Source organism: Heliangelus exortis, chromosome 12 (genome assembly GCF_036169615.1).
Source record: "Heliangelus exortis chromosome 12, bHelExo1.hap1, whole genome shotgun sequence".
Lineage (NCBI taxonomy): Eukaryota > Metazoa > Chordata > Aves > Apodiformes > Trochilidae > Heliangelus > Heliangelus exortis.
This window is the reverse complement of record NC_092433.1, coordinates 6,118,310-6,143,897: the sequence shown is the minus strand read 5'-3', so window position 1 is coordinate 6,143,897 and position 25,588 is coordinate 6,118,310. Positions and strand designations below refer to the sequence as shown.

General features: G+C 37.8%; 1 protein-coding gene and 1 long non-coding RNA gene across 2 annotated transcripts; one reads left to right on the top strand and one right to left on the bottom strand.

The window, feature by feature from the left end:
- Nucleotides 1-268: 268 nt before the first annotated feature.
- LOC139801455 (inter-alpha-trypsin inhibitor heavy chain H3-like) lies at nucleotides 269-22,415 on the top strand. Its single transcript, XM_071755699.1, has 20 exons — nucleotides 269-411; nucleotides 4,545-4,577; nucleotides 5,178-5,344; nucleotides 6,341-6,445; nucleotides 6,855-7,017; nucleotides 8,097-8,207; nucleotides 8,820-8,945; nucleotides 9,496-9,612; nucleotides 10,405-10,573; nucleotides 10,889-11,014; nucleotides 11,352-11,533; nucleotides 12,497-12,682; nucleotides 13,434-13,573; nucleotides 13,719-13,897; nucleotides 17,370-17,429; nucleotides 17,970-18,083; nucleotides 18,674-18,878; nucleotides 19,957-20,129; nucleotides 21,707-21,818; nucleotides 21,918-22,415. The coding sequence occupies exons 1-20, from the start codon at nucleotides 322-324 to the stop codon at nucleotides 22,045-22,047; spliced, it is 2,688 nt and encodes an 895-aa protein (XP_071611800.1). The 5' UTR covers nucleotides 269-321; the 3' UTR covers nucleotides 22,048-22,415.
- LOC139801456 (uncharacterized) lies at nucleotides 15,096-21,987 on the bottom strand. Its single transcript, XR_011728209.1, has 4 exons — nucleotides 21,862-21,987; nucleotides 19,317-19,417; nucleotides 16,401-16,494; nucleotides 15,096-15,228 (listed from the first exon to the last, which is right to left on the bottom strand). It is a non-coding gene; the product is annotated as an uncharacterized lncRNA (long non-coding RNA).
- Nucleotides 22,416-25,588: the final 3,173 nt, after the last annotated feature.

Genomic DNA, 25,588 nt, shown 5'->3' with positions numbered 1-25,588 from the left:
GCTGCAATAAATCTGAGCCATGGAGAGCCTCTAGACAGGTATGGGAACAAAGATGGTTTTCATTTGGAAGAGGTGAGTGGAGCAGAGATCCATTTCAGTTCCTGTGTTCGCTGTTGAGTTTGTGACATAGAAGAGATACTGCTGGAACAGGCTGTAAATTCTGTAACAGGATTCTGCAGATCAGACACATTCAAAATTCAGCATTTGATTTTTCCTGGATACCTAATGTTTAATCCCACTTTTCACAATGGGTTATTTATTAACACTCAGTAAACAAAGCATTATATATTTCGTTCAGATTGGAACTTAGTTTTTTCCAAAATGGAAAACAATCTATTGCTTTACATTTTATTATTGATTCCTGCCTTTGCATCATCAGACTTTTTGGTAACACATGTCAGAAACTTCAAGGTAAGTAATCAACCCTGTATGGTGTTCCCATTCTTTATAGGTTAACTTCCATTTGATCAGAGTTCAATACAGTACTGCCACCAGGAGCATTGTGTTCTCTGCTGCCAGTGAACACAAGATCAGACATGGGACTCAGAGTACTTTACCTCTGATCAGCTCTGAAGAAGCTCTCCTATCTCTCTATTCAAAAGTATCACTTTCCTCTATTTTCCCTATCATCACCACATAATGGTAAAATGTTGTAGTGGTCTTGTCTTTAAATATGTAAAACAAACAGAGCTGTCAGGAAGCTGACTATACCATCTGTAAAGCAATGCAAAATACCAATGAAAAGCTACCTCCAAAAAGAAGAAAACAGAGATGCAACATGATAGCCAGATAAATATATCCACTATCCAAGTGACATTGTAGGGTTTTTTTCAAAAGATTTGAATGTAAGCATATTCTGGTTTTGAGTGCATCTCTGCATTAGACAGCACTTCCTGATGCTCTGCCTCATTTTCATCAGTTAAGTTGCTGGGTGCTTCTACTCACCTCAATAAATTGTTTTCCTCTCAGTACTTACTGTGAAAAGTTACACAGGGCAGATCTCCTTAGGGAGAGTAGTAGGTTCATGGATAGAACAGGACAAAGCAATTCACAGTAAATTTCTGTTGATTAGGTTACAGTCTTGGTAAAGACTTTTTCTTTGAAACTAAGGATAGTAACATACCTTTTAAAATTCTGCTTGAGATTTATTGCTGCAAATTGGAGATGCCTTGGATTCCTGTTACTTAACCATTATGTGGACGAGATATTATGTAGCTTTTCCCTCCTGGTGACTACTACCTGTTCTCTACCTGTCGTGGAATGCTAAATCCTTTCTAAAAGGGAAATGGCCAAAGCTCTGTGCCATGCTCCATCTGTACATGCAGAATGCTACAGACAAGTTGGTTGATTCTCCCAGTTACACACTTGCTGCAAATGTGACTTGTTTGAAATGGAGGTGATTGCTGTGCTGTGGGAAAGTCTCACTCCCCACCTATGTCTCAGCTCCTGTGAGCAAGTATCATGCCAGGGAGGTGTGATGAAGCATGGCTGGAGTCTGGCTGGCTGGTGAGCTCCAAGCTGTCAAAGCTTTTTTTAAAGCCCAATTGTCAGACCCAGATCTGCTGAAAATTGAACAAAAACCCAAATCAAAAGATCCCTAAGTGGACTTGTACACCTTGTTCCTATGCACTCAGCTACTCAGCGTGGGAAGCTTTTTCCAGATTAAAAATTACCCCTAGAACTACATATTCAAAGCATTCAAAGGATGGGTAGTGATGGTTCAGCCTTCCTTTTATAGGCTTTTGTAGCAAGACATCTACATAGCTCGGGAGGAGGATGAGTTCTCATAACTTTGCTGCATCATGGTCTCTTCTTTGGGTTAATGGTTGGACTCCATGATCTTGAAGGTCTTTTCCAACCAGAACAATGCTGTCGTTCTGTGGATTTACAATTAGCATCACTTGGGATGATGAAATCTTCAATGTTGCTGCAGATTCAGAAATAGTTTTCATGCCTTATTTTCCCCATGTAGTACTTAGGGATCCACACAAATATGTTCAGTGTTGTGAATTCCTGGAGGCCACTTGGAGGTAACAGTAAAGTTTTTGCTCAATCTTTTAGTCATGCTGTGGGTTAGTCCCAAGCTGTAAAAGCAGAGCTTCTTTCAGCAAATGCTGTAGTGGGAGCCCTCTTTTCCATCCCTGTGTTTTTGGGAGTTCAAATTGCTTTTTTCCTCTTCTCTTTCTCTCCTTTTTCTACACAAATTGTCACACCTATATTCTTTGCTGTTGCCAAAGAAAATAGTATTAAACAAAAGCAGAATTTATTACTGTTATTCAACTGGAAAAAAAATATAGTAATTAGTGCAATTGGCAAATATGTGGAAATACTATGGAAAGATCCCATTACTAATTACACAAGGCAGAGGATAGCAGAATCTCAGTTTGGTCCAGAAGCACATCACAATTTTTAATGGGACACTATCACTTTCTGTTCACATAACTTAAAATGACCTTGGTGGCAGTGAGGTCTCTGGCTACATCAAAGTGAATCATTAAAAATGAGAAGGAAAAAAAAAAAAAAAAGCCATTGCAGACTCATGGAGTCACTTAGTCCATTCCCCTGCACAAATTAGGGTCAGCTGGAGCAGGCAGCTCAGGACACTCTCCAGCTGGATTTAACTATCTCCATTAAAGATCAGCCCAAGGATGTAAGCAACTGATACCTTTCACTGAGATATTTTTGACAGAGTATCCCCCATAATATTTATATAACCAGAACGTAACTTTTTAAAAACTACTATAGAAGCCATAATTCTGATAAAAGAGTGTGCACAGCAGCAATTCTGAAAAAGTTAAATGCAGGCAATCTGTTAATTCAGGGGGTAGTTGTCAGAATTGCAGAATTTGTAACTAAAGAACACATTTTTGTAGTTTTGTATATTCTTAAAATGCTTGGTAATTCCACTTTAAGGAAAGGTTTGTGCCAGAAAACCCTGACATTTCAGTGGCTTCCCACTTTTCATTTTCCCAGGGTCCATAACTCAGTTCCTGTTTTGTAGGGAGAAATTATTAGCCTTTGTGGCAATATAGGTATAGAAAAGATAATTTCAGGTTTAGAAAAGAAGGATTTTAACTGGTGTATATTCTATATAGGCATTAAAAGAAGCCCACACTGTGAAGCAGGAGAGATGTATGCACAGAGATCAGCTTTATGTCAATTACAGTTAAAATGATGAACCTAAAGAAACCTACACAGACTTTTTGGCCAGACTCTTACAGAAGTTGAGAAGCCTCCTCCCCAAAAACCTTGTATTACCATATATTTAATATAATGTCTTGAAAACAAACCTTCAAAAGAAACAAAAAATAACCTTCTGTGTTAGCTGTGAAAGGTAAAAAAAAAGCCTTAAATGTACAGGAGATGTGTATCTGACTTGATACTTTACTGTCTTCACCCCCTCTATTTGGTGGAGCAGGTAAACATGCTTGCACAGAATGTGACCCATGAGGCTCTCTGAGCCAAAAGAGATAAGGTGTTTGCAGCTGAGCTTACGGGAATGGAGTTACACAAGCAGTTATTTTAAGATGATTCAGTAAGTATATTTGAAGTCTATTCTCTCTTTCAAAAAAAGAGTACTTGATATTTTGTACATATTTGCCCTTACATCATTTACAAACTGATATTTGCCCTTACTCTGAGAGAATATATGTTAATAATAAAAAAAAAAAAAGTTCTAGGAGCTTCTTTTTCCCCTCCATGCAGCCATTCATACATAGTGATCACTTCTCCTCTCTGTAAGCTGCAGCTTACATTCTTACCTTGCTTATCATCTTACCTTTCATGGTAGAATGAGAGGCTTATGGGGTGAAAAAGTAAAGAGTGCAGGGGTGAATGTGCCTGATAGTTTAGATGTGAAGAAAGGAAATATGCAAACTCATTGTATATGCTTTGATACAAAACCCTTTTTTCTTCCAAAGAAGAATTAGTTTGAATAGACAAAATATATAGCACGGGACCCCAAACCAAGTCCTCCCAAGAAAAAGGTGTAACCCTCAGTACAAGATACTCTGTTCTTACTTTGATGTCATCACACAGCCCATTTATACTCAAGGAAGCAGTATTAAGCAGATTTTAGTGTGTTCTTTAGTCTTTAGACATTTAAATATAAATGGCACTGAGTATTCAAGCTTCTTTTCCTCATCAGGTCTCCCCTCATCTCTCAGGAGATCCCTTACTGTTTTAAACCTAAAAAAGGATAACTTCTTTTTGTGCCACTTGAACAAAATACAAAATCAGCAACATTCAAATTTTAACTCACCTTTCAAACCCACAGTATTTAAGGTGGACTAACATCAAATGAAAACCAAAAGCCTCAACAAATGTGGGAATGCTATGAGCCCAATAATTAAACCTGCCTCATGGACCTTACTTGTTCTTGCCTCAAATTTACTTCAGTTTACTAATGAGGACCTTTCTCAAGCGTGCACCACTTCTCTTTTGACTTGGAAGCAGAAGATAACTACACAGGTTGTAAGTGATTTGTTTCTAAATATAGTTTTCCTGCCATAGTTATGATTTTTTCCCTGTTTTTCTCTTTACAGAAGCGAAATGCTGATAATGCTGATAATGACTTGGTGAGTAAGGTTTGATTTTGTCTGGGCTACAGAGAGAGATTTATAGTGACAAGAATGTTCTTACTGTGGTCACGTGTTTCTGTGGGTCCAGTGTGAGCAAATGGGTATTTCCAAGTGTTCTGCTTGTTTTAGGCAGTAGAACTAAGTACACAGTTCCTTTCCAAGCTCCTGGAAACTCCTGGACAAGACAAGAGAATGAAGAAATTATTTTTAATGTTGTATTTAAGTAAATAGCAAAGTTCAATGTTCAAAGTCACCTCTGTATCTTTAACAGACATCCATTCTGTGTTGGTTTTATTTTTACTTTCATTTTATGTTGCAGTTATTTCTAAGGAAGGCAGGACACCTCATCTCTGAGACTGATTCTACCTGGCACCTGGACTCCACCAATGCTTCAATGCTTTGGTTATTTGGGGACATTTCTTAATCAACCAGACAGAGTTTTGTGGAGCTGCCTAAGGAGTCATATCTGTCATTACCTATGCTTTCACCTTCTCATTAGGAACTTCATATAAGAGTGTCAAAGGTTATAAATATTGCCCATCAGTGTGACATCTAACTTTTTTTTTTTTGACTTCTTTTTAATTTTTCAATCTACAGGTTGTCAATGGGATAGAAATCTATAGCATGAAAATTGACAGTCAAGTAACTTCCCGATTTGCCCACAATGTCATCACCAGCAGAGCTGTCAATCGTGGAAATGTGCACAAGGAAGTCTTCTTTGATGTTGACCTCCCTAAGACAGCCTTCATTACCAACTTCAGCATGTGTGTAACCTTTACAAAATCACTAGAGAAGACTGAAAAACTGCAAATGCAAGGGGAGAAACTGAACCCAAATGTTCGTTTTTACTTTGCCATTTGATAGATTTCTCAATGCCTCCTGGATAATTTTCTGGTTTATCAATTAACATGTGAGATACTTGGAGAGAGGCAAACATTGGTACATCTGTAGAAAAGATTACTAATTTTCAATTATTTCTGTTCATCATCATGGACCTTAGGGAATGTGGGGGATCTTCTCTGGAGATCCATTTACCTTTTAGCAGTATCACTTACTTAATGTTATCAAACCATTACTTAAGTTCCCTGATGGCAGTATAGCTTTATCTCTTCATTAAAAAATCACAGGGGAATGAAGTGCAGGAAACAGTGATTCTTCCACATACTGCTAGTTGCAATAATATGCAATTCTCACACCATTATGAGGTTTAGGTGAGTTTAAACATGTCCACCTCTGCTAATCACACTACACCTGTTTCATTTTCAGTGAAAAGAAACAGTAGCTTTTAAGGCACAAGTGTTCTTAATGCATACTAGAACTTTTATTATAGGATGAGAAGAATCCCCTATGAGAAATGCCTGTTTAATGTCATAAGGAGTCTAAGGATGAAATGTTCAGCTACAGACAGCTACTTTTGGACAGATGAGTCTCATCCAGAGACTTGTCTTGCCAGCAGATGAGATTGTAAAGATGCTGCAGTGTAGGAATATGGCAGATGTAACTGTTACTATCAGTTTTGATCTAAGTAATTTTCAAATTAAAATTCAGTTTAGATTATCTTAAGATACTGAGCACAGAGCTCTCGATTCCAGCTAAATTCACTGACAAGACTGGCCTCAGTGGAATTCCACAAATCTGGGAAATACAGATTCCTGAAAGTGTTGTTTAGTAAACCAACCAATAAATGGAGAACTGCCTGTAGAAATGTTTCAGGTATTGGTGCAAACCACCCAGCTAAAGCAGAACTTTTTCATCTGCAGGACAATCGATGGTGTCACTTATCCTGGAACTATAAAGGAAAAAGAAGTTGCAAAAAAGCAGTATGAGAAGGCTGTTTCAAAGGGGCAGACTGCTGGTCTTGTCAGGTAAGAATGGCATCTCATGTGGCTTCCACACCAGCAGTCCAGAGCAAATTGTGAGATTGGAAATACTTTGTTCTGGTGTACTTTTGAAGTTTGTTTTTTACAGAACCAAAGAACAATCATTAAGTTAGAGTTATTGTAGCGTAAATTATAAAAAGGAAATAAAACTTCTGACTATGCAGGCAGTATCTGCAATTATGGAAAGACTGTTTTTCTGACTTGTTGACCTGTTCCTGGGATTAAAGTCACAGGGAATTTGGAATAAATTCTACTGTATGAATATGATTTTAGCAATAGAACAAAATTCCCATCTTTGTATTATTCCTTTTTGAAAATTATGGCTCACTAAACCAAACTATAAACATTGTGGAAGAGGATAAAGATACTCTTTTTCTTACCCACTTAAACACAGAGCCTCAGGAAGAAAAACAGAAAAATTCACTGTCTCAGTCAACGTTGCAGCAGCCAGCAAAGTCACTTTTGAACTCACATATGAGGAACTGCTGAAGCGACGGTTTGGAAAATACAAGATGTTCATCAAAGTAAAACCAAAGCAGCTTGTCAAAGATTTTGAGGTAAATGGCAGATTGTATCAAACTGGACTGTAACTTAAGAAATGGTGAAATTCTGTGTATCTCTTGGAAGTGGAGAGCCATGGTCAAAGGTTGGACTGGATGATCTTGAAGGTCTCTTCCAACCAAAGACATTCTGTGTGATTCTGTGGTCTTTGCCACTGGCTCACAGGTGACCAAAATGCCCAGGATAATATTTGTAATGAGTCACATGGAGAGTGCACACCAGCTTTAGTGCAGGTAAACTTGTAAGCCTGGCAAATCAGCTCAGCTACTGAGAAAAGATAGATGATAAAAGATGAAAAGATAGATGGAAACCTGAAAAAGCTATTATGATGGCTTGGGGTAAAATAGAAGACTAGGAGCTTTTATAAATGCCTTGATAGCATAAACTACATCATTCTCTTACCAGCTTGAAAATACATAATCTTAAATTACAGTGCTACATTAATTGCATTCTAGAAGTCTGCAGCTTTTATGTTCTAAAACTTATCTTTGCTCACTCCTATCTCCCTTGCTAAAACCCAGCTCTAAGAAAAAGTTCTCTTCCTCTGTATGCCCAGAAAGTGCCTTCCTAAGCCCCAGCTTTCAGGCAACGTTTTTCTCCTTTGTCTGCCTAGAAAGTGCTATGTAAAATTCATTACAAAACTCTCATCTGTACTCATCTGTAAGAGCTTCTGCAGCATTATTTTAAAGAGACCATGATAGAAGGCATACTGAAAGATAGCTCAAAGCTGGGCACAACTCACAGCTAATGGCTGGGTTATATTTTTGAAGGACTTGAGTATTTATTTACATTTTACAAAATTCCAGTGTGTAAGTTTCAAACAAATTATGTTTCCACTAAGATTTGGGTTTTTGATTCTAGCTTTGTTTTTAACTTCCATGTATAAAAAGGCCTGCTTGGCTGATGGAGTGCCCCACAAGTGTGGATTTGGACTACCATTATGAATAGCAACATCTCTTTTGCTTTTATGAAAATACCTGTCACATCTGTAGTTGTCTGGTGATCCTCCTGAAAACAGCTGTGTTGAGATATTGTGGTGTAATAAATGACAATGAATTTTCTATTGATATTTCAGATTGAAGTAAATATCTTTGAACCTCAGGGTATCACTGACCTGGAAGCAGAAGGAACATTCATCACCAATGATCTACAAAATATCATTAAAAAAACTTTTTCAGATAAAAAGGTATAATGACTACTGCATTCCATAATTTATTACAGTTATAATTCTGAAATAATAATGTCTGTACTGTAGTGCTAGCAATGGAAGTGAGAGGAAAAAACAAAGAAAATACAGTAAAAAGCTTGTCTATGCAAATAACTTCTAAATTCCAAATTGAAGGCCATCTCTGTGCAGATCAGAAGCAACTCAGCTGTTACCATGGTATTGTACCCAGACCTCGTCCCACAGCAGTAGCTGGAAACCTGGATACTGATAAGACTTTCTCACAAAAGAACTGAGTCAGAAGTGAATTTTTCCATGTTATGGAGGTGTAGAATTCCTCATACACAGGCTGCCCAACAGCCTCATCAAAGGTGTCATTCAGAGTGGAGAGCAGGGAAGAAGGTGAAATAAACATCTGAAGAAGGCTCTGAGATAGCAGCCTTCACATATCAATTACTCATCAATAAATATATAAATATGCATGGATACAAACTAATACCTAATCTGATAAAACAGGTTATTCTCAGGTCTGCTAATATCAATATACTAGTTTTAGAAAAATGCAAACTTCTGTGATCTATAGAAAATTCCCAGCTATTGGGGTTCAGAGCTAATGAAAGCTTTTCTTTCCAGGGACACATCTCTTTCAAGCCAACTCTTGATCAGCAGCGAACCTGTGCAAACTGCTCACAGTCTGTCCTGGATGGGGATTTTACTGTAAAATATGATGTGAAGAGAACCACTCCAGATAATTTGCAGGTAGATCTGACAGCTGGAAATTTTTAACAATTAAACAGCTTAGCTTGCAAAGTAAAGGGAGCAGTGGGGGTCAACTGTTCCCTGAAGGACAAGAGCACAAGGAGCTGAGTGTGACAACTTCCCCAGCCACAAGCCCACTCCTCACAGTACCTGTGCAAGGCAGACCCAGAGCTGGCAGTCAGACTCAACTGAGAGTCCAGGTCATCAGACAAGTGTGTGGTGATGAGGCAGCCCAAGATCAAGGTGGGAAGTAGTCTGCAGTGTAGGATCCAGATCAGTGGGGTCCGTGGATAGGAACAGGGATGCCTGTGACACAGCTGGAGAAAAGTATTCTTACAGTGTAGCTCAGGCAGGGACTAAAGATCCAGGCTTGGCTTGAAAGGAGCTCCTGAGCCTGCAAACAGAGGTGAGGGCCACCTCACCAAAATCAGGGCCATTAAAGCCTGGTAGTCCACTCAAAGGCTAGACACTAACTGAATGTAATTTCCTTTTTTTCCATTTTATAATACACAAAAGCCTTTTTAAACTTTTTTTACTTTTTAATTTTCAGATCGTCAATGGCTACTTTGTACACTTCTTTGCACCATCAAATCTTCCAAAGTTGCCCAAGAATGTTGTTTTTGTAATAGATATTAGTGGCTCCATGTCAGGAAGAGAAATCCAGCAGGTAAGTAGAGCCCCACTGGAAGAGCCTCTGCTGTGACAATAGGGACATGGAGACTTATAGCTCATGTGTGCTGCTTAAGCTGAGCCAAGTTGGTTTATGCTGTGTTCTCTCTAACACTCAGTACCATAGGTGCTAGTTTGAAGTGCTACTGTTGAACTGAATTCTATACATTTAGGCTACGTTTACTACTCTAAGTGTCATAATTCCAAAACTCTCATTTCAAGAGAGCTCTGTCATATGTTCTGGACAGTTAAAAAAATTTAAATGTGCATAAAGTATTATGTGCATTACCTATGTTGTTCATTCTGTCTCCTCTGGGAAGTGGCAGCTTTTTTTCACAGGACTCCTCTTCCTAAGCTAATACTCAGATTTTTCAGGTTTTGGTGCTGCATCAAAATATCCATGCTCACTTGGGAGTGAGCTTCTCCACCAACCTGTACCTACCCATTTCCCATCACTTTCAGTTTGCCATGCCAGCTTAACTCAGTGTAAGCAACAATCCATGATAGGAGACCTCATTTTCTGCTCAGCTACAAAGATTTACCAGATGCAATTACAGCTGGCTGACTTCACAAGAGTTACTCTGAAATAGACACAGGCACTGGCAAGGATAGAACCAGCTCATACTTCTTGCATGACACATTATGTATATATATGTGATATATATATATATATATATGTATATATATATCAAAAATACTCAAATACTGAGAGATTAATAAAGGAGAATCTGTAAGAATCTGTATTTCGTTAAATGTTGAACCATACATTTTAAATCCCTTTGTCTTATAGACAAGAACAGCACTTCTAAAAATCTTAGATGACATTACAGAAGATGACTTCTTCAATTTTGTACTGTTTGGTAGTGAAGTACAAATCTGGAAAGAAACATTAATGAAGGCCACTCCTGAGAATTTGGAGGAAGCAAGGAATTTTGTTCAGAGCATTGACACCAGTGGCAGTAAGTATTCTGCTGGACTTAGCAACAGCTCGTTGTGGAAGTTAATTTATCAATTCAGTCTGTCAACACAATGCTACAGCTTTTTTTTTTTTTTGCATTACTGATGAGACACTCCTAAAGTTGAAATTTCCTCAGAACATGACATCTATCTTCTCTTTTGTTTCCAAAATCCTTTTCTATCTTAACATCCCCCCTGCCTGCAAACCCAAGTCTTTCATTTTCATACTGTAATGAGATCTCATCAGATTCCAGTGAAAAAAGGGCCTTTATTTTGACAGTCGGACCTTAAACTGAATGTCTTTGTCTGCTTTGCAGTGACAAATCTGTATGGTGGTATAATGAGAGGAATTGAAATGCTGAATGCTGGTTATGAAAGGAACCTTGTGCCCAAGAGAAGTGCTTCTATAATCATCATGTTAACAGATGGGCAACCAAATGTAGGTAAGTTTGTATTGCATGGAATAATGAAGAGTTTGGTTAGAATTAACTCACAAAAAAGTGCTCAGTTAAAACTGGCCTCCATGTGTGACACCTGGGTGTTTCAATGATTTAAATGATACTATACCAGCATCATACTGCTAATTATACTGCTATTGTTTGGAAATAATAGAATCACAAAATGTTAGGAGTTGGAAGGGACCTTTAGAGATCATCTAGTCCTACCCCAGCGCCTCCTGAGAAATCTGACCATGACTAACTGCACAGCCACATTTTATTTTCTGATAATTTTAATCTATTTATGAAGAAACTTGACTTTTTTTTTTCTGCTTTGATGCAGGCATATCAAATACTGAGGAAATCCAGACACATGTTAAAAAAGCCATTGAAGGTAGATATGCCTTATACAATCTTGGTTTTGGCTATGGTGTTGACTACAACTTCCTGGAGAAGATGGCACTGGAGAATAAAGGATTGGCTCGTCGGATTTATCCTGACTCTGATGCAGCTTTACAGCTTCAGGTACAGTAATCACCACTTAAATTAGATGAGAGCTGCATTAATTGAGATAACTGTACAGACATTTTCACTCTGAAGTAATCAAAATCCCAAAGTAATCTGGTACTGAGAAACTCAAAGAGTTTCCACTAATCAGAATATTAGTTGCATTTAATTTTCCCTTCCCTTGTATAAGCAGAAAGTGGAAGGACAATAAAAGGGAGACACTGTGGACTGTGAAATGGGGTTCAGAACTTGGCAGAGGGTGACCCAAGTTATAGTTCTGGAAGACACTTTGGTGTGCAGCAGAATTGCTGCAGGCATTATATCTCCCACACCTCAAAAATCACGTAGGTAATGTTATGTCAGGGGAAGAAAAGGATGACAGGGCTTGGAGGCTGTAGATTTCTGCTTTTAGGAACTTGCTGCAAGCTGGTTTATCTTATAATACACCAATCTGAAACATTTTATAGTTCTGTAGGCATGAGAATATGTATAGACAAGAGAATTGACTCATTTTACAGCTCACATTCCAATTGCAGCCATTCAAAAAAAATTTACCAAATAATTTACATACTGGATTTCATTGCAAACTCCACTAAAATCAAATACCTAGTCTGCTTTGGCTTCTGTTGTCATTTCACTCTCTGCAGGGAATAGATCTAGAAACTTAGTTCTATCAAATGGAGGGAAGCTTGGGGTTGCCTTGATTTACATTGATGGAATTCATCATCCACAGCATGTTCTTGTCAGATATTTTTTCTCTCTCTTAGTGAGACTGAAGAGTTTGCATGGCCTTTCTTATTTCAACTGTTTGTAGATTTTTAGGTCTTACACTCATATTTAACTGACTATTTAAATACACTTCTAGTTTTACTGCTGAAATCACAGGATGTTTCTGGGTACAGATCTAATTATGAATTAAAGAAATAATGATAGTTAAAGGCTTTTCATCATTTGTGTGGTTTTTTTTTTTTAATCCTTTAGGGGTTTTATGATGAAGTGTCCAATCCCATGCTCATGGATCTGGAGTTAACCTACCCAGAAAATGAGATATCAGACCTAACTAAAAACAATTTTAAACATTTCTACCATGGGTCTGAGGTCGTGGTGGCTGGACGCTTTAGAGACAACAACCAAAACAGTTTGACTGTAGATGTGAGAGGTGAAGGTGTAAGTATGGATTTTTTTTCACTTAAGTAAGGCATTTCCTTGCTACACAAAATATCTGAATGTTCAAAGCTGGCAATACTTAAAATATTTACTGGTATTTCTTTAGTTCACTGAGCGGATGTGTCACTGCACATGTGAGTAAACAGATGTGCCAAAGTCATTGCTTTTAAACCTGCAAGTTACTTGCCTAACTCAATCAGGTGTACCTAGCAGAAGTCTGCTTCTAATACAAACCCAGTGGTCTAAGTACCTCTCCAGATCTGGATGCTGTAACAATATGTGCCCCTGATATTCAAGAAACAAAACGAAAACTTATAGATTATGTTGTGATAAATACCATGAACTGCATATATGCCCCATGCACTGTGATGCTTTAAATGTATTTTATTAAATTAGGTTTATTTCAAATACAAGTAATGCTTTACTAATAAATTAGCCAATATATCCACTTGGATGTGTTCCTATATGAAATCAGGATCATAACCAAAGTTCTTTAAATCCTGAGTAGCCAAATTCTAATTAACAAAATGCCATGTGAATTTGGAAACTGCATTATGTCCTATAGCATGCACTACTAACTTTCTCAGAAACAATGGGACAAATGGGATACAACACTGACAGTTTCCTGGGCAAGTGGTGTGTAGGGCCATTTAATGAGATTTTCAGATGTGAAGATCCTGATTTTGAGAGGTTCTGGCAGGCCCTATCTACTTAGAACACTTAAGGAAAGAAGTTTCCTTATTTCTAACAGGCTGATGACATCCTGTCATATACTACACAACAAGATGCTGTGCAAACAGCTAAAGCATTCCAAGAACAAGAATATATATTTGGAGATTACATTGAAAGGCTCTGGGCTTATCTCACCATTGAACAACTCCTGGAGGAACGGTAATTATATCCAGAATAATATCTGACTGCATATTTGACTGCAACAAATACTTCTTATTGATAAATTAGTTGCAGAGATGTTTAATACAGTGTTCAATGAGTAATTTAGCAATCTCTGATACTAAGAGTCTCTATCTGTATTCAGCACTGCAGCTACTGGAAAAGAAAAGGAGAATCTTACAGCTAAAGCTCTTTGTCTCTCACTAAAATACAAGTTTGTAACACCACTGACATCCATGGTGGTAACAAAGCCAGAAGACCACAACAATCAAGATGGGATTGCTGATAAACCCATTGAAGGTAAAGACATTTTCACAGCTTCATGTAATTTGAGAAGGCAAGTGCCCCTTTGATGTTCTCCTAGAGAAAAGTTTTCATGTGGGCAGTTTTAAAAATGTATCTGAAAAACATACTTTTCAAGCCTTGCACTTGTATGGCTTCTGCAAAATTACTTTTCATTGAAAAATTCATTAAAACATCCTTCACTACCAAATCATACAAGAAAAATACTAAATAAGCATAATATTCAAAATAAGCTTATTTTAAGCTAAATATGTAAACTATTACAATAAAAAAACCCAAAACCACCAAACCTAAACCCAAAGAAGCATTTCTAATCCCATATATCTATAATTCAATTCAGTTCACATCACTTATTTTTCTTCACACCTCAGCTTAGAAGTAGATGTAGTAACATTTTTCTACATGAAAGGGGAAAATCTGCATGAGCTCTTGTGCAAGATGCATCAGGTTGTAAAAAAGTGGAGGCTATAGGTGTAAAACACAGTATTCATATACATTGCAGAAAGAGAAACAATTATATTGAAAGTGCACAATTTGTTCTCAACCTCTCTGATATTTTGGTTAATTTTTAACTCCTTGCTCACACTTTTTTCATGTGCCTCAGCCTCTTTGACCTGTGTGAAACAAAATTACTCAATTTCTCTTAAGCAAAGTAAGGCAAATGCCACCTGCTCAGAGCACCCCAAAGCCACCATACAAAGCCATCTATACATGTTGTTTGGGCCATCCTCATCTCTCCCTCACTCAACAGGTCAGACAAAACTCTCCAAGTCTCTTTGCAATGTCTTCTATTAGCATCCATTATTTTTTCCCCAAACTTTCATTTAGTGCTCCTAGAAGTTCCCCAAGGCTCTGTGTGGGCTCTCTGCTGGCTTCTAGATGAAAAACTTTTTTATCTCCTCAATCTGGCACAGTAACTTAAAAAATTATAGCATAACAGAGGTGCTTACTGAAGGCTAGGGGGTTTTTCTTTCAACTGGAGTAGGTCCTGAAAGCAATTAATTGCTAAATGCCCTTCAATTTTTAATAATTCTTCAGGCACTATGCAAATTATAAAATTGAATTGTTTTTCATAACTATCATAATGAGGTACTGACAAACAGACACTTCATGTTTACTTTAGCATTCAAGTCACTATGTAGCATAACAACTTTAAAGTTCACAGCTGGACTCTGCAAGGTGGAAAAACTTACCCAAACATCTGACAGAAATAGCATCCACACAGAGTGATCTTCTGCTCTTTGCTTTGCCCTCCCAGGTATTTGTAAAAAAAGGCCTTTTTCTGAACCTCTTTCCAAGTAAATCCTCTCTGCATATAGAAAGTACAGGAGGAAATAATCAAAACACCCCTGCTGTGTAAAAAAAGAAAATAATTTTTATACACCTTACAGTCTAGGTTCACAAACAGGACTACTGAATCATGCAGTCAGTATTAACAGAACAATGCAAATGCCTAGAAAACTGCAAGAGTAAAACCAATAAGGAACATTTTGCAATGTGGAAATGGCAGAACAATAAACCAGTTAAAAATAGAGCTTCTCTTAAATTGCATTATTAATTGCAGTTTTGATGCCCCACATAACAGCTGTTTACTTTCAATATGTTTATATTTCATCTACAAATATTGTGTAGTATAATTGGGAAGAAATGGAACTGTAAAATACTGAAGATATTTGGGTTGAACTGTCAAATAGTTTTAAAATTTTTTCTTAGAATGTGTTTTATAACAGGATCAGAATCCTTCCTGTTTGATCTCGCAACTGAAACTGTGAATTTCTTTTTTTCTTCCTTTTACTTCTTATCTGCCCATGGTAACAGCTGATGGTATGTACATTTCTTATTATTAATATTTTTAACTGTTAGGGATGGATTTCCTGCATCACTCACTTGATCTAGGGCACCATATTGTCATATAATCCTTAATGAATAAATCAAGACTGTGTTATAAAGAGATAAAAACTTTTCAGTTGGAAGAGTTTGTAAATACCACTTTCAGCATGGTTCCTCTTGTCTCTGATAACTGCAGCATCCCACTGCCACAAAATTCAGGCCCAGTACATGTAAGTTGCTCTCCAGGACTTGCACTGTTGACTCCTGGATACCCATCTGGAGTGGGGTCTCTCATGCAGAGAGATCTCTTCATTGATGCTATGAATGCTGCTTCCCCAGCACAAATCCCTGCTTTCAGACACCCCTCCATAGCTTCAGATCTAAAATGAGTAGGAGACTAGGAAAATGTGGAAGCAGGTGGGTAAATCTTACTGAATTCCCAGTAGCACAAGGGATTAGAGAAGAGCAGGGTGTGTCCCCCCTTACAAAGCAAACTCCATGCCTCTGGGGAAGTAACATTTCTGCTGAAAAGCAGGGCAGTGTCTGCCTCTGTGCTTTGCTGCAGTAGTACATTAAAAAAAAAATCTAGTCAAAACAGCTTAATATTTAGAAATGTATATATAATTACAAGATTTTGGAGTTAGTTTTTGTGGAAGGAAGAAAATGGGAGAGATTGTTTTTTTATTCTTCTCACCTCTAAACCAACATTTTGTTTCATTCACAGCACAGGATCTCTCATCTCTTTTGCTGCGTAAGTCATTGTTTTATGTTTCTGAATGAAGCAGCATCTGTCTGAGGATGTTGAGTCAGACAACTGAAATTACCAGAGAGACAGAAACTGCCTTCTCTGGGTTTACAACTGTATTTTAACAAATACTACCAAGTTCTGCTTCCTGCTAAAATGTTGTTCACTGCTAAAAGCACACTTAAAGGTGGAAAAATCCCAGATGTAAAAGTTTCAGCTGAACAGCTTTTAAGGAGTAAAGGCCAGGTCATCAAACTACCATTTTTCCTTAAAGCTGCTTCCCAAGAACAAAGAATGGACTCCAATTTGTGAGTCCTTTGGAATTCTATAAAGCAAGGGTGTATCTAAGAATCTGGCTAAATTAATATGTTTAGTTTTTTATACAAAAAGTAGTTGTTTTCGTCAAGAGAGAGAGTAACTGAGACTTCAGAGGGCAATCCTGGAAATGGGAGAGTTAGATTTAAGTTTTTGCTCTGGAAGTTAGTCTCAGTCTCTCCGTGTCTCTTAATTTCTCTCTCTATCTAGTTTTTCTTAAGTGTTTGTTGGAAAGATTTCATTTAATTCTGGAACAAAAAAATCAAACTCTCAGAAGTTTTCAGTGGGTGATGTTGCATTTCTTTGCTGATAGACAGCTTAATCCTTTAGAGATGCATTTGTGTCCTATAGCTTCATTACTTGGGCCTTGTGGAAACCCTCAAATCAATTTATAGTACAAGTGAAAAGGATCTCTATCCTGAAGGTTTGATTTGAAGGTCATCATTCCAGGTGTCATTCCATGGACTAGATGCTTTAAAAACTAGACTAGAATGAGCAATATACCTAGCACATTAGCTTCCTGACATCTCACATTTACTGTGCAGATAGTATGTAAGTATTCCATTTTGATGTGAGTTTTTTCTAATATTTTTTTTTCTTTAGACTCTTCATATCCACCAGCATATTATCTAACTTCATCACCTCCCTCGTGGTATACTAGTGGTGAGTAGTTTGAGTAGTGTCTGCTTTGAAAGAGAACAGAAGTGGGTATTTAAGACTAAATTGCACAAATCTTATGAGTCTTTTAGATAATTCCCTTCCGCAAAAGCATTCATTTTTTATTTCCAAGAGACCAATATTTTACTTTAAACATCTCTAAATGTTTTTAAAGATCAAGCCACTGAGATTATATACAATAATTTTCTTAGTTTTCCCTCCCATTGCCAGACTTTGTGTTTGTAACTGCCTCTTTTCATTCAGATGAATTTCCTGCCCTCAGTAATACTTCCATGGCCCTCAGAAATAAGCCCTTAAGAGGTGGCCATCCTGTACCTACAACCCATGAGCTACATTTTCCAGTGGTGAAGAGACACAGGATATATGCTATGTACCTGGGAAAAATGAGGGGAAAAGCAGTTCACTCTGGGGAGATGGTAGCAGCTTCCCTGGGACCCCACCACTCCTTGGGAGGATGGGTAAATATTCATGCAGAGCTTTGAACCTGTGTATCACTGCACAAAAACCAGTGATTTGCCTTTACAGTTGATGGAGATCCACACTTCATTATATCAGTGCCACAGAAAGAAGATGCCATTTGTTTCAATATCAATGAAAACCCAGGTGCTGTGTTAAATTTAATAAATGACCCAGTTACAGGTGAGTTTTTAATTTTTTTAAATACAGTCAATCAGGACACTTGTAAGATGTCTTATGTTTAAAGGCTTTTTTTCTCTTTTATACTGTGTAAGCTTTTTTCCCCTCAGAGTCAGCAAGAGTTCCTTTTTGCTGGAGCTGGTGTAGGGTATCAATACTATAAATGTGTTTTCACTTCTTGTAGCAAAACAGTCTTTTAAAATTTGTTTGAAAAATCACTGTGAGAGTTGAGAGACTTAATTTGTCTCTGTGAGTAATAGTACAAACAACAAAATAACCCTTAGGTGGACATTTCATGAAATACCTGGTTAAAAGAGACTGATGTCACAGAGGCTACTTGTGCCCATCACTGATTCTTTCTGCTCTAGGAATTATTAAACTTTTCTCAATAAAGTGATTGTTGTCTGTGTGAAAATCCACAGAACAGCCCTCAGTGCTTTATTCTACTTTGACACAAACATGCAGATGTAATTTTAATCTATTTTTAACTCATATTTGTTTCCTTGAGTTGTTAAATTTCCATGACACTTCTTGATATCAACTGATCATGTCCTGTCTGTAAAGTAATACTTGATGTTTCCTTTTTATATTAGGCATCACAGTCAATGGAGAACTCATTGGTGATAAGAGACCAAACAGTGAAACACAGATCCAGAACACATACTTTGGAAAACTTGGCATTGCAAATAAGCACCTGAACTTAAGACTGACAGTTACTCCTGAGAAGATCACAATTCAGAATGGCAATGAAAAAACAGGTTTCACCTGGCTGGACTCTGTCACCTTGCAACAAGAAGGGTAAGGCTTACAGGAAGAATATAAGGCTTCTCTATGACTTTCTACACTTTTTATAGCATTGAACAATAATACACCTTTAAGATTTGTTGTCTGAATACACAAAAGAAACTGATTCAAGTCCTGACAGATTCTGCTCTCTACTTTACTGTGTAACTGCTGTAACTCAAATTCCTCCACTTCAAATAAGTGAAAACTTTTCCCTGATTTTTCTGCTACTATGAGTAAGGTAACACTACATTTGGTATTGTGCTTAATGAAACAGTGTCTTGCAAATAGAGAAAGTAACTTTAGACATAGTCCATATTTTTTCAAATGAAGACATAATCATGATGTAAACAATCTCCATCTTAAGAAATGGATAGAAAGGTACAATTTGTCCTGTCAGCAGACATATGAGATTATCTATTACAGATTTATCTATTACAGAATAATTTATACCTGTGCAAAGGAACCTCAGTAAAGGAATGGGCAGCATCTGATCCTCCCTCCATTTTCATTGTGTGCTTGGAACAAAATTTTTACCATCTCAATGCATGACACTGGAACAGAAAGAACACCAGAGCAAACCTGTTATTCATACAGCACACTTACTGTTTTATTATGGCAGCCACACTGATGTCACCACTAACACAATCAGAAGCAAATCTCCTTTATCCTAGCACTAACTCAGACAGTTCAGCAGTTCTCTTTTCTGAAAAGCAGAAGGAAAAGGTGTCAGGTAGCATCCAGGCAAGAAAGGGATCAGTAACCTTTTTAACACTGAGCATGAAGTCCTGTATCTACATATGACAAAGCTATTTGTGATTAATTTCTCTGTTAAAGGATGAGTTTTAGTAGAAACATTGCTGAAAAGTTTAAAGACTACAGAACCTTCTTCACTGTAATGTACTATGAGTATTGGACTGTCTGTGAATGCACACAGATTCACATGGATGAAATTAGGCACCAAAACCTCTATTTTAAAAACCATGTATAAAGCCATGCTTGTTTGCTGGACATGTTTCTTCTCAGGTTTTTCCTTATTGCTGTTAACTCTGGGAAGCAAAATGCCTTAAGTTGTTTTTCTTTTTTTCCTCAGTTTGACTCTGATAATTAACAGAAAAAAAAATCTGGTGCTCTCAATGGGCAGTGGTGTCTCCTTTGCTATTGTTTTGCACCAAGTATGGAAGAAACATCCTCTCCACCAAGATTTCCTAGGACTGTATACTTTGGAAAGCCATAAACTGTCAGAACAGACCCATGGATTATTAGGTATGACTTCATTTGGTGCTTCCATGCTTGTCTTTCCTTATGAGGCCACATACTTTATAGACAGAATCTTGTGTTTAGTCTGTCTGAAATGAAATAGTGGAGGAACCTGAGATGATGTTGATTTGCTATATCAAGATTTCTGGCAAAATCTTCTGGACTCAGACTTCACATATTATCTTGTTATAGATTCCTCTGCTGCTGCTGAAATCACCAGCATCCAGTGCCCTCACTGGTGTCTTTAAGCCTCTTTATCTTGCTAAATCCCAGATTTACTTTTTTTGCTTACTACACAATTCCTCCAGTCTCTTATATGGTCTGATCTCACATCTTACCACCTTTCTCCTAAGTACAAGCACTCTGAGAAAGTACACATTTTCTTCATCAAACTTTGCCAAACCTCAATTAGTTCATCCTTGTAAGAAAAGAAGTTTTGATTTGCTAGCATATATTAAAATCACAGAGTGCCTTGTATCACCTGAGGCTCTCCTCATGTTAGCTGTCATTCTCGATTCTGGTAGAAAGCCAAGCTGCTAATTCAGGGATCAAAATTTAGACCCCACTGAACCCTGTTTTCTGCCAGTGTGGAGGGTTTGGTGGTCTGCATTCTCCACTGGAGGATATCCAGCTAACAGCCATTTCCCCTTGCCTTCCAATTTTCGCTTACAAAATAAGGTAAAGGAAAATAAATGGTTTTGGGTGAGTAAGTTAACTCATCGTGGAAAAAACCTCAACTGGTGAAAACTTAATCTTCTCAGTCTCAATATGTACCAGGTCCTTGTATATTTTAGGTCCATGTGGCATGGGGAGTGCTTTAACAAAATGGAAAAAGAGCAGAGTAAGGACAGAATGTTATTTATGTTTTCCTGCTCCAGTCTCCTCAGGCCAAAGGACTTCTCCACAGAGAATATATTCTGCTATGAGTTGCAAATAGAAAGAAAATTGCAAAAGCCCTTGTGGCCTGTGGGTACACTATGTTACAGCTCACTGGCTTCACATCTCCCTGAGAATTTCATCATCTTTGACTTTGCTTCTATACTTCACTTAAGTAATCTAAAATCTGTGCTCTTTATAGCACTCAAAGCACCAGCAGCATTCTGCACCAGCCCAGGCAAAAGTGTGAAAACTAATCCTGTCATCAGTGTGAAAATTCCTAAGATGCTAGCCTTGTTCTGAGCATAATCACAAAAGCACATCCAAAAATTTCAGAGATCAACACATGCATTATTTGATTAAAAAACCCTAAAGACTTTGAAAGTATGTAACAAATACAAGTGAATAGACAAGACATGAAGTGTGGATATCTTGAAGGGTACCTAGAAAAGGCTAGGTACTGTGCACTCACAAGTTGGAACATACATCAAGATTATGTGCATAGAATTCTGTTTTATAAAAATTAAATAATACCATAGGTATATGTTCAGCTTTGCATAAAACTTGCTGTTTACATATGCATTGAAAACCTCAAGGGGATATGGAAAACAGCATGGAAATGTACAAGTTCTGGGGTTTCTCTTTGTTTGTTTCTCTTTTAATATGTGCAACATGCCTGAAATGGTAATTTTTGCTTCTATTTTTAGGACAGTTTTTCCACCCCATTGACTTCACCATACTTGAAATTCATCCTGGGTCTGATCCCAAAAAACCAGATGCCACAATGATTGTTAAAAACAATGAACTGATAGTAACGAGGTAAAAAAATAATTAAGTCCTTTGCAAAGACTGGAAAGATTACCTTGTCCAAGTGTAGTTTCTGCTTCAGTACTCCCATGGCTGTGTTTTCCCTTTCAGGGGCTGGCAGAAGGATTACAGGAAAGATCCTGCACATGGTGTTGATATTCCTTGCTGGTTTGTTCATGACAATGGAACTGGGCTGATAGATGGTGTTCACACGGACTATATTGTTTCCAGTCTGTTTTAAACAACTGTAACTTCCTCCGAACTCATGATACACAGAGTAGATTTGTCTGAAAGGATAGTATTTTTCAGTGTTTAAGAACTATTAAAAATGCAGAAGCTTACCATGTCTGGCAATGCCAAGATATGACAGATTCTCACTGAGAATTTTACTGCATATTTGATCAAATCTTCAATGCCAAGCAGCTATTCAGCTTGTGTGCACTTAACACTCATCCCCTGAAATATCCTCATTTTACTGAATTCATTTGCTAGTTTAAAAATTACGACTTAAAATGTTACTTTGTAAAACATAACAGAAACATTCTATCCAATTTTAAATGAGTTAACTGAATGTCAGGAGTGATTTAAATAAAAAGCATCAGTCCTTAATGCCTTGTTCTGAATGTTTTCATTCCAGTTCCTCAAAGCCCAGGATATCAGATGTATTTAGAAATGTAGCACAAGGGGACAGCTGACAGACCAGGACATTCACTTCAGCATAATCCAGTGGTACTTCAAAACATCTGACCTCTTGACTGACCAGTTCTGAAGGCTGGTGCAGTGCTGACATTCTAAGTAACAGTTAGCATCCAGGACTTCTGTATTTTAGTACCTTAATGTGAATTTAACTTTTGAATGCTTTATAAATTAATGAAAAAAACATAGTTTCAAATAGCACTCAGATTTAAATAACAGTAGCTGATCTTTTGGACATAATCTTTCTTGTGTGAGAGCCTTACTGTCTTCCAGTAAAATTGCTCTCTCTCCTGTAAAAGAATTTACGTACACATTTCAATTTACATACAAATTTCAGGGCCAGAAATGTCACATTCATTTATATATTCATTTTGTACTGGAAGAAATTGTAAGCTTTTAGTTCTAGAGCAAAAAGATAATCAGATTTCTTATTTACTTTGAGTATTATTTTTATCAAATCAACCATAGCAAGAAAATTGTGGTCTCACATGGTAAAGTAGAAAATTTCCCTACTATTATTTATATTTTGTTATATACATATTATCCTATATACAAGGAGAGAAATACTGTGTGGGAAACTAGAATGCAGACACACCTGGGGAAAAAAAAGTGTCAGGAGAAGAAAAGCTGACGCTAAGATGCAACAAATTAAACTGAAAGAACAAAGGTAGAGGTGAACAAAAATGCATCAGAAAAATCAAAGAAAAACTAGAGGAAAAATATACATACTGTTAAATTTATCAGAGAGACAGGAACAAATCCTTTACTAAAAGCAGAAGTTTTATAGAAGAAAAAAAAAAATTCTTGCAGGGAGAGAAAGCAGTAGTTTCTACAGAAAGCACCAAGTTACTGAAGGATAAGAAAGGCAGAGAGAGAAACAGGGAGGTGTGAAACAAGCCCAGAAACTTAAAATCAGTTAGGTTAGGTTTACATAGTTCTGAATTTTTAATCTAAGATAATGAATAAAATTAATAAAATAAAATAAATTAAGCAAAAGATCCATTTTGGATCCTGGGACAGAAGCCAAAGGACTGCTCATCAGGGCTGGTCCTGTACTTGCTCCATTAAAACAAAAAACTACAGCAGTGGACAGTGGGTCCTGACATACCTGGCTGGCAAAGTTTAGGCCCAAGGCAATACTGGGCACAGCAGGAGCCAGAGCTTTCCTGCTTAACTTTAGGGCATGAGGCAAATCTCTGGAGGTGGAGATTTGAGTTTTGTCAGCTATGACTGAATTGTCACCCAGAAGTTGACCTCAGGGTTGCTTTTGCGTGGCTTCTATGGCAGCCTGAGAAACTCCCACTCCCAGTGGTGGACACAGAAAAATCCTTTTTTAGTATGGAGTTATTTCAAGGTTCCTGCAAGGTAGAAGAAAGCTGCAAACATAGCTAAAGGTGACAATAAGGAAAGAGAAAAGTAGCAGTTAGATAAAAATTTTACTCCTCCCCCCAGCTGGTACAGTGCTGGTTAAAGAGATGAGTATGAGATACACTGTGTGTTCTGCACCTGAATTAGAAATTACAGAATGCAAAATACTCCTTATTGTGTCTGCCTCAGCAAGGGAGGGGAGTGTAGGAAATCAGAAGCCCATCAGAACTCCTTTTAGGGCTCAGAAAGGGCAGGAGGAGAGTGACTGAAAAATGAATTAAGACACAATTCAAGTGAAAAAGGAGTGGAATGGAACATATTTAGGGAACAGAAAGCAGATGTGCAGAGAGGAAGAAGCACTGTGGAAAGGCTTTTGGAGTTGAGCAGTCAGGGACACAGGGCTGCTTCAGAAGACAGATATCCCTGGGGGGGACAACTGGGCAGCACCTCTCAAGACCCAAAAGGCTCCACCAGCCATTGGTGGCCATGGGCTCAGTTCCCTGTGCAGCTCTGGGCACAGCACCTCAGCACAGCACAGGCAGATTGGATGCCGTCTGCTGGATAGGAACAGCTTTGCAGTGAGGTTGTAGAAAAGGGGGGTGGAAAAACCTATGTGAACAGCTGCTGTGAAGAAAGCTGACATCTGGTTTTCTTCCTTTCTATCAAGATTAGCAGGTTCTGTTGCTTTGCAGGACCTTCTGCTTTGCAGCAAGCTTGGGAAAATTGCATGAACAGGGCAGGCAGCTGCCTGGGCATTTGGGAACCTTGGGCACCACAAGATTTAGCTGATAGATTACAAGAGCAGCTACCAAGAATGGTCTCTGCACACCTGAACCTCACTTCAAACTGGGGAACTGGGTGGAAGGTGTCCTTCAGCTGTGCCTCTCTGCTCCCTATTTCAGTACTGACTGCTATCTCTGCAGTTAGCAGGAAGCACCACGTAGGCACCTATAGCTGAAAGCAGGGAATTTTTAATTTGCAGTAAATCCACGGATAAAACCCAGCATCAAGAGCATGCAATTCAAACACCATGTTCATTTATAATGGAAACAATCTGCTTGGCAAAGTGGTGAGTCTGTTTATGATGCGGTGAAGGGAGCAATCTGGTGCTTCTTGTTTCCAAATTCCACACTGGCTGTCATTTAATTTGTCCAGTCAAATCTGCATCTTCAAATCTGCATCTTGAAAATAGCAGCAATTCACACAAACATATTTTGGCATCATGCCTACACAGTTCTTTTAAAAAGCAGGCTTCTAATTACAAAGTTTGCTTCATCTTACTGACTTTGGCAGGGAATTGCTTCTCTCCTAGTACATTGCTTTACAATAGTAAGGTCTTTCCTGATATATATTATTGGCAGAATAGAAAGAAACTTTTGTTAAACCTTCTGCAATGCTGGTTTGCTTATTGGTTCAAAGATACACAGGGAATAACATAATTTTGGAATAAAAAAATAATGAAAACCCCCCTCTTGAAGATCAAACCTGCAGCTTGCATTCCACAGAGGCTTCTCTGTGTACATTTCCTCTGAAATGTTACCTCCATGCACCACATGTTGCTTTTGAATTCTTCATTATTTGTAAAACATCTTCCAGTGTTTGCAAAATGTTGTGTGAAATGATGCCAAAAAACCCCAAACAAACATAAAAAGCAACCTGCTCAATTTCAGGGCTGAAATGCTGTCTTTTGCAACAAGTTGGGTCTGTTTCACAAGAAG

Excerpts from the sequence above, each read along its gene's own strand:
- LOC139801455 (XM_071755699.1), top strand. The coding sequence starts at position 322 with ATGGAAAACAATCTATTGCTTTACATTTTATTATTGATTCCTGCCTTT. Across the intron at positions 10,574-10,888 it reads GAGCATTGACACCAGTGGCA|TGACAAATCTGTATGGTGGT; the intron begins GTAAGTATTCTG and ends TCTGCTTTGCAG. Across the intron at positions 12,683-13,433 it reads TAGATGTGAGAGGTGAAGGT|GCTGATGACATCCTGTCATA; the intron begins GTAAGTATGGAT and ends TATTTCTAACAG.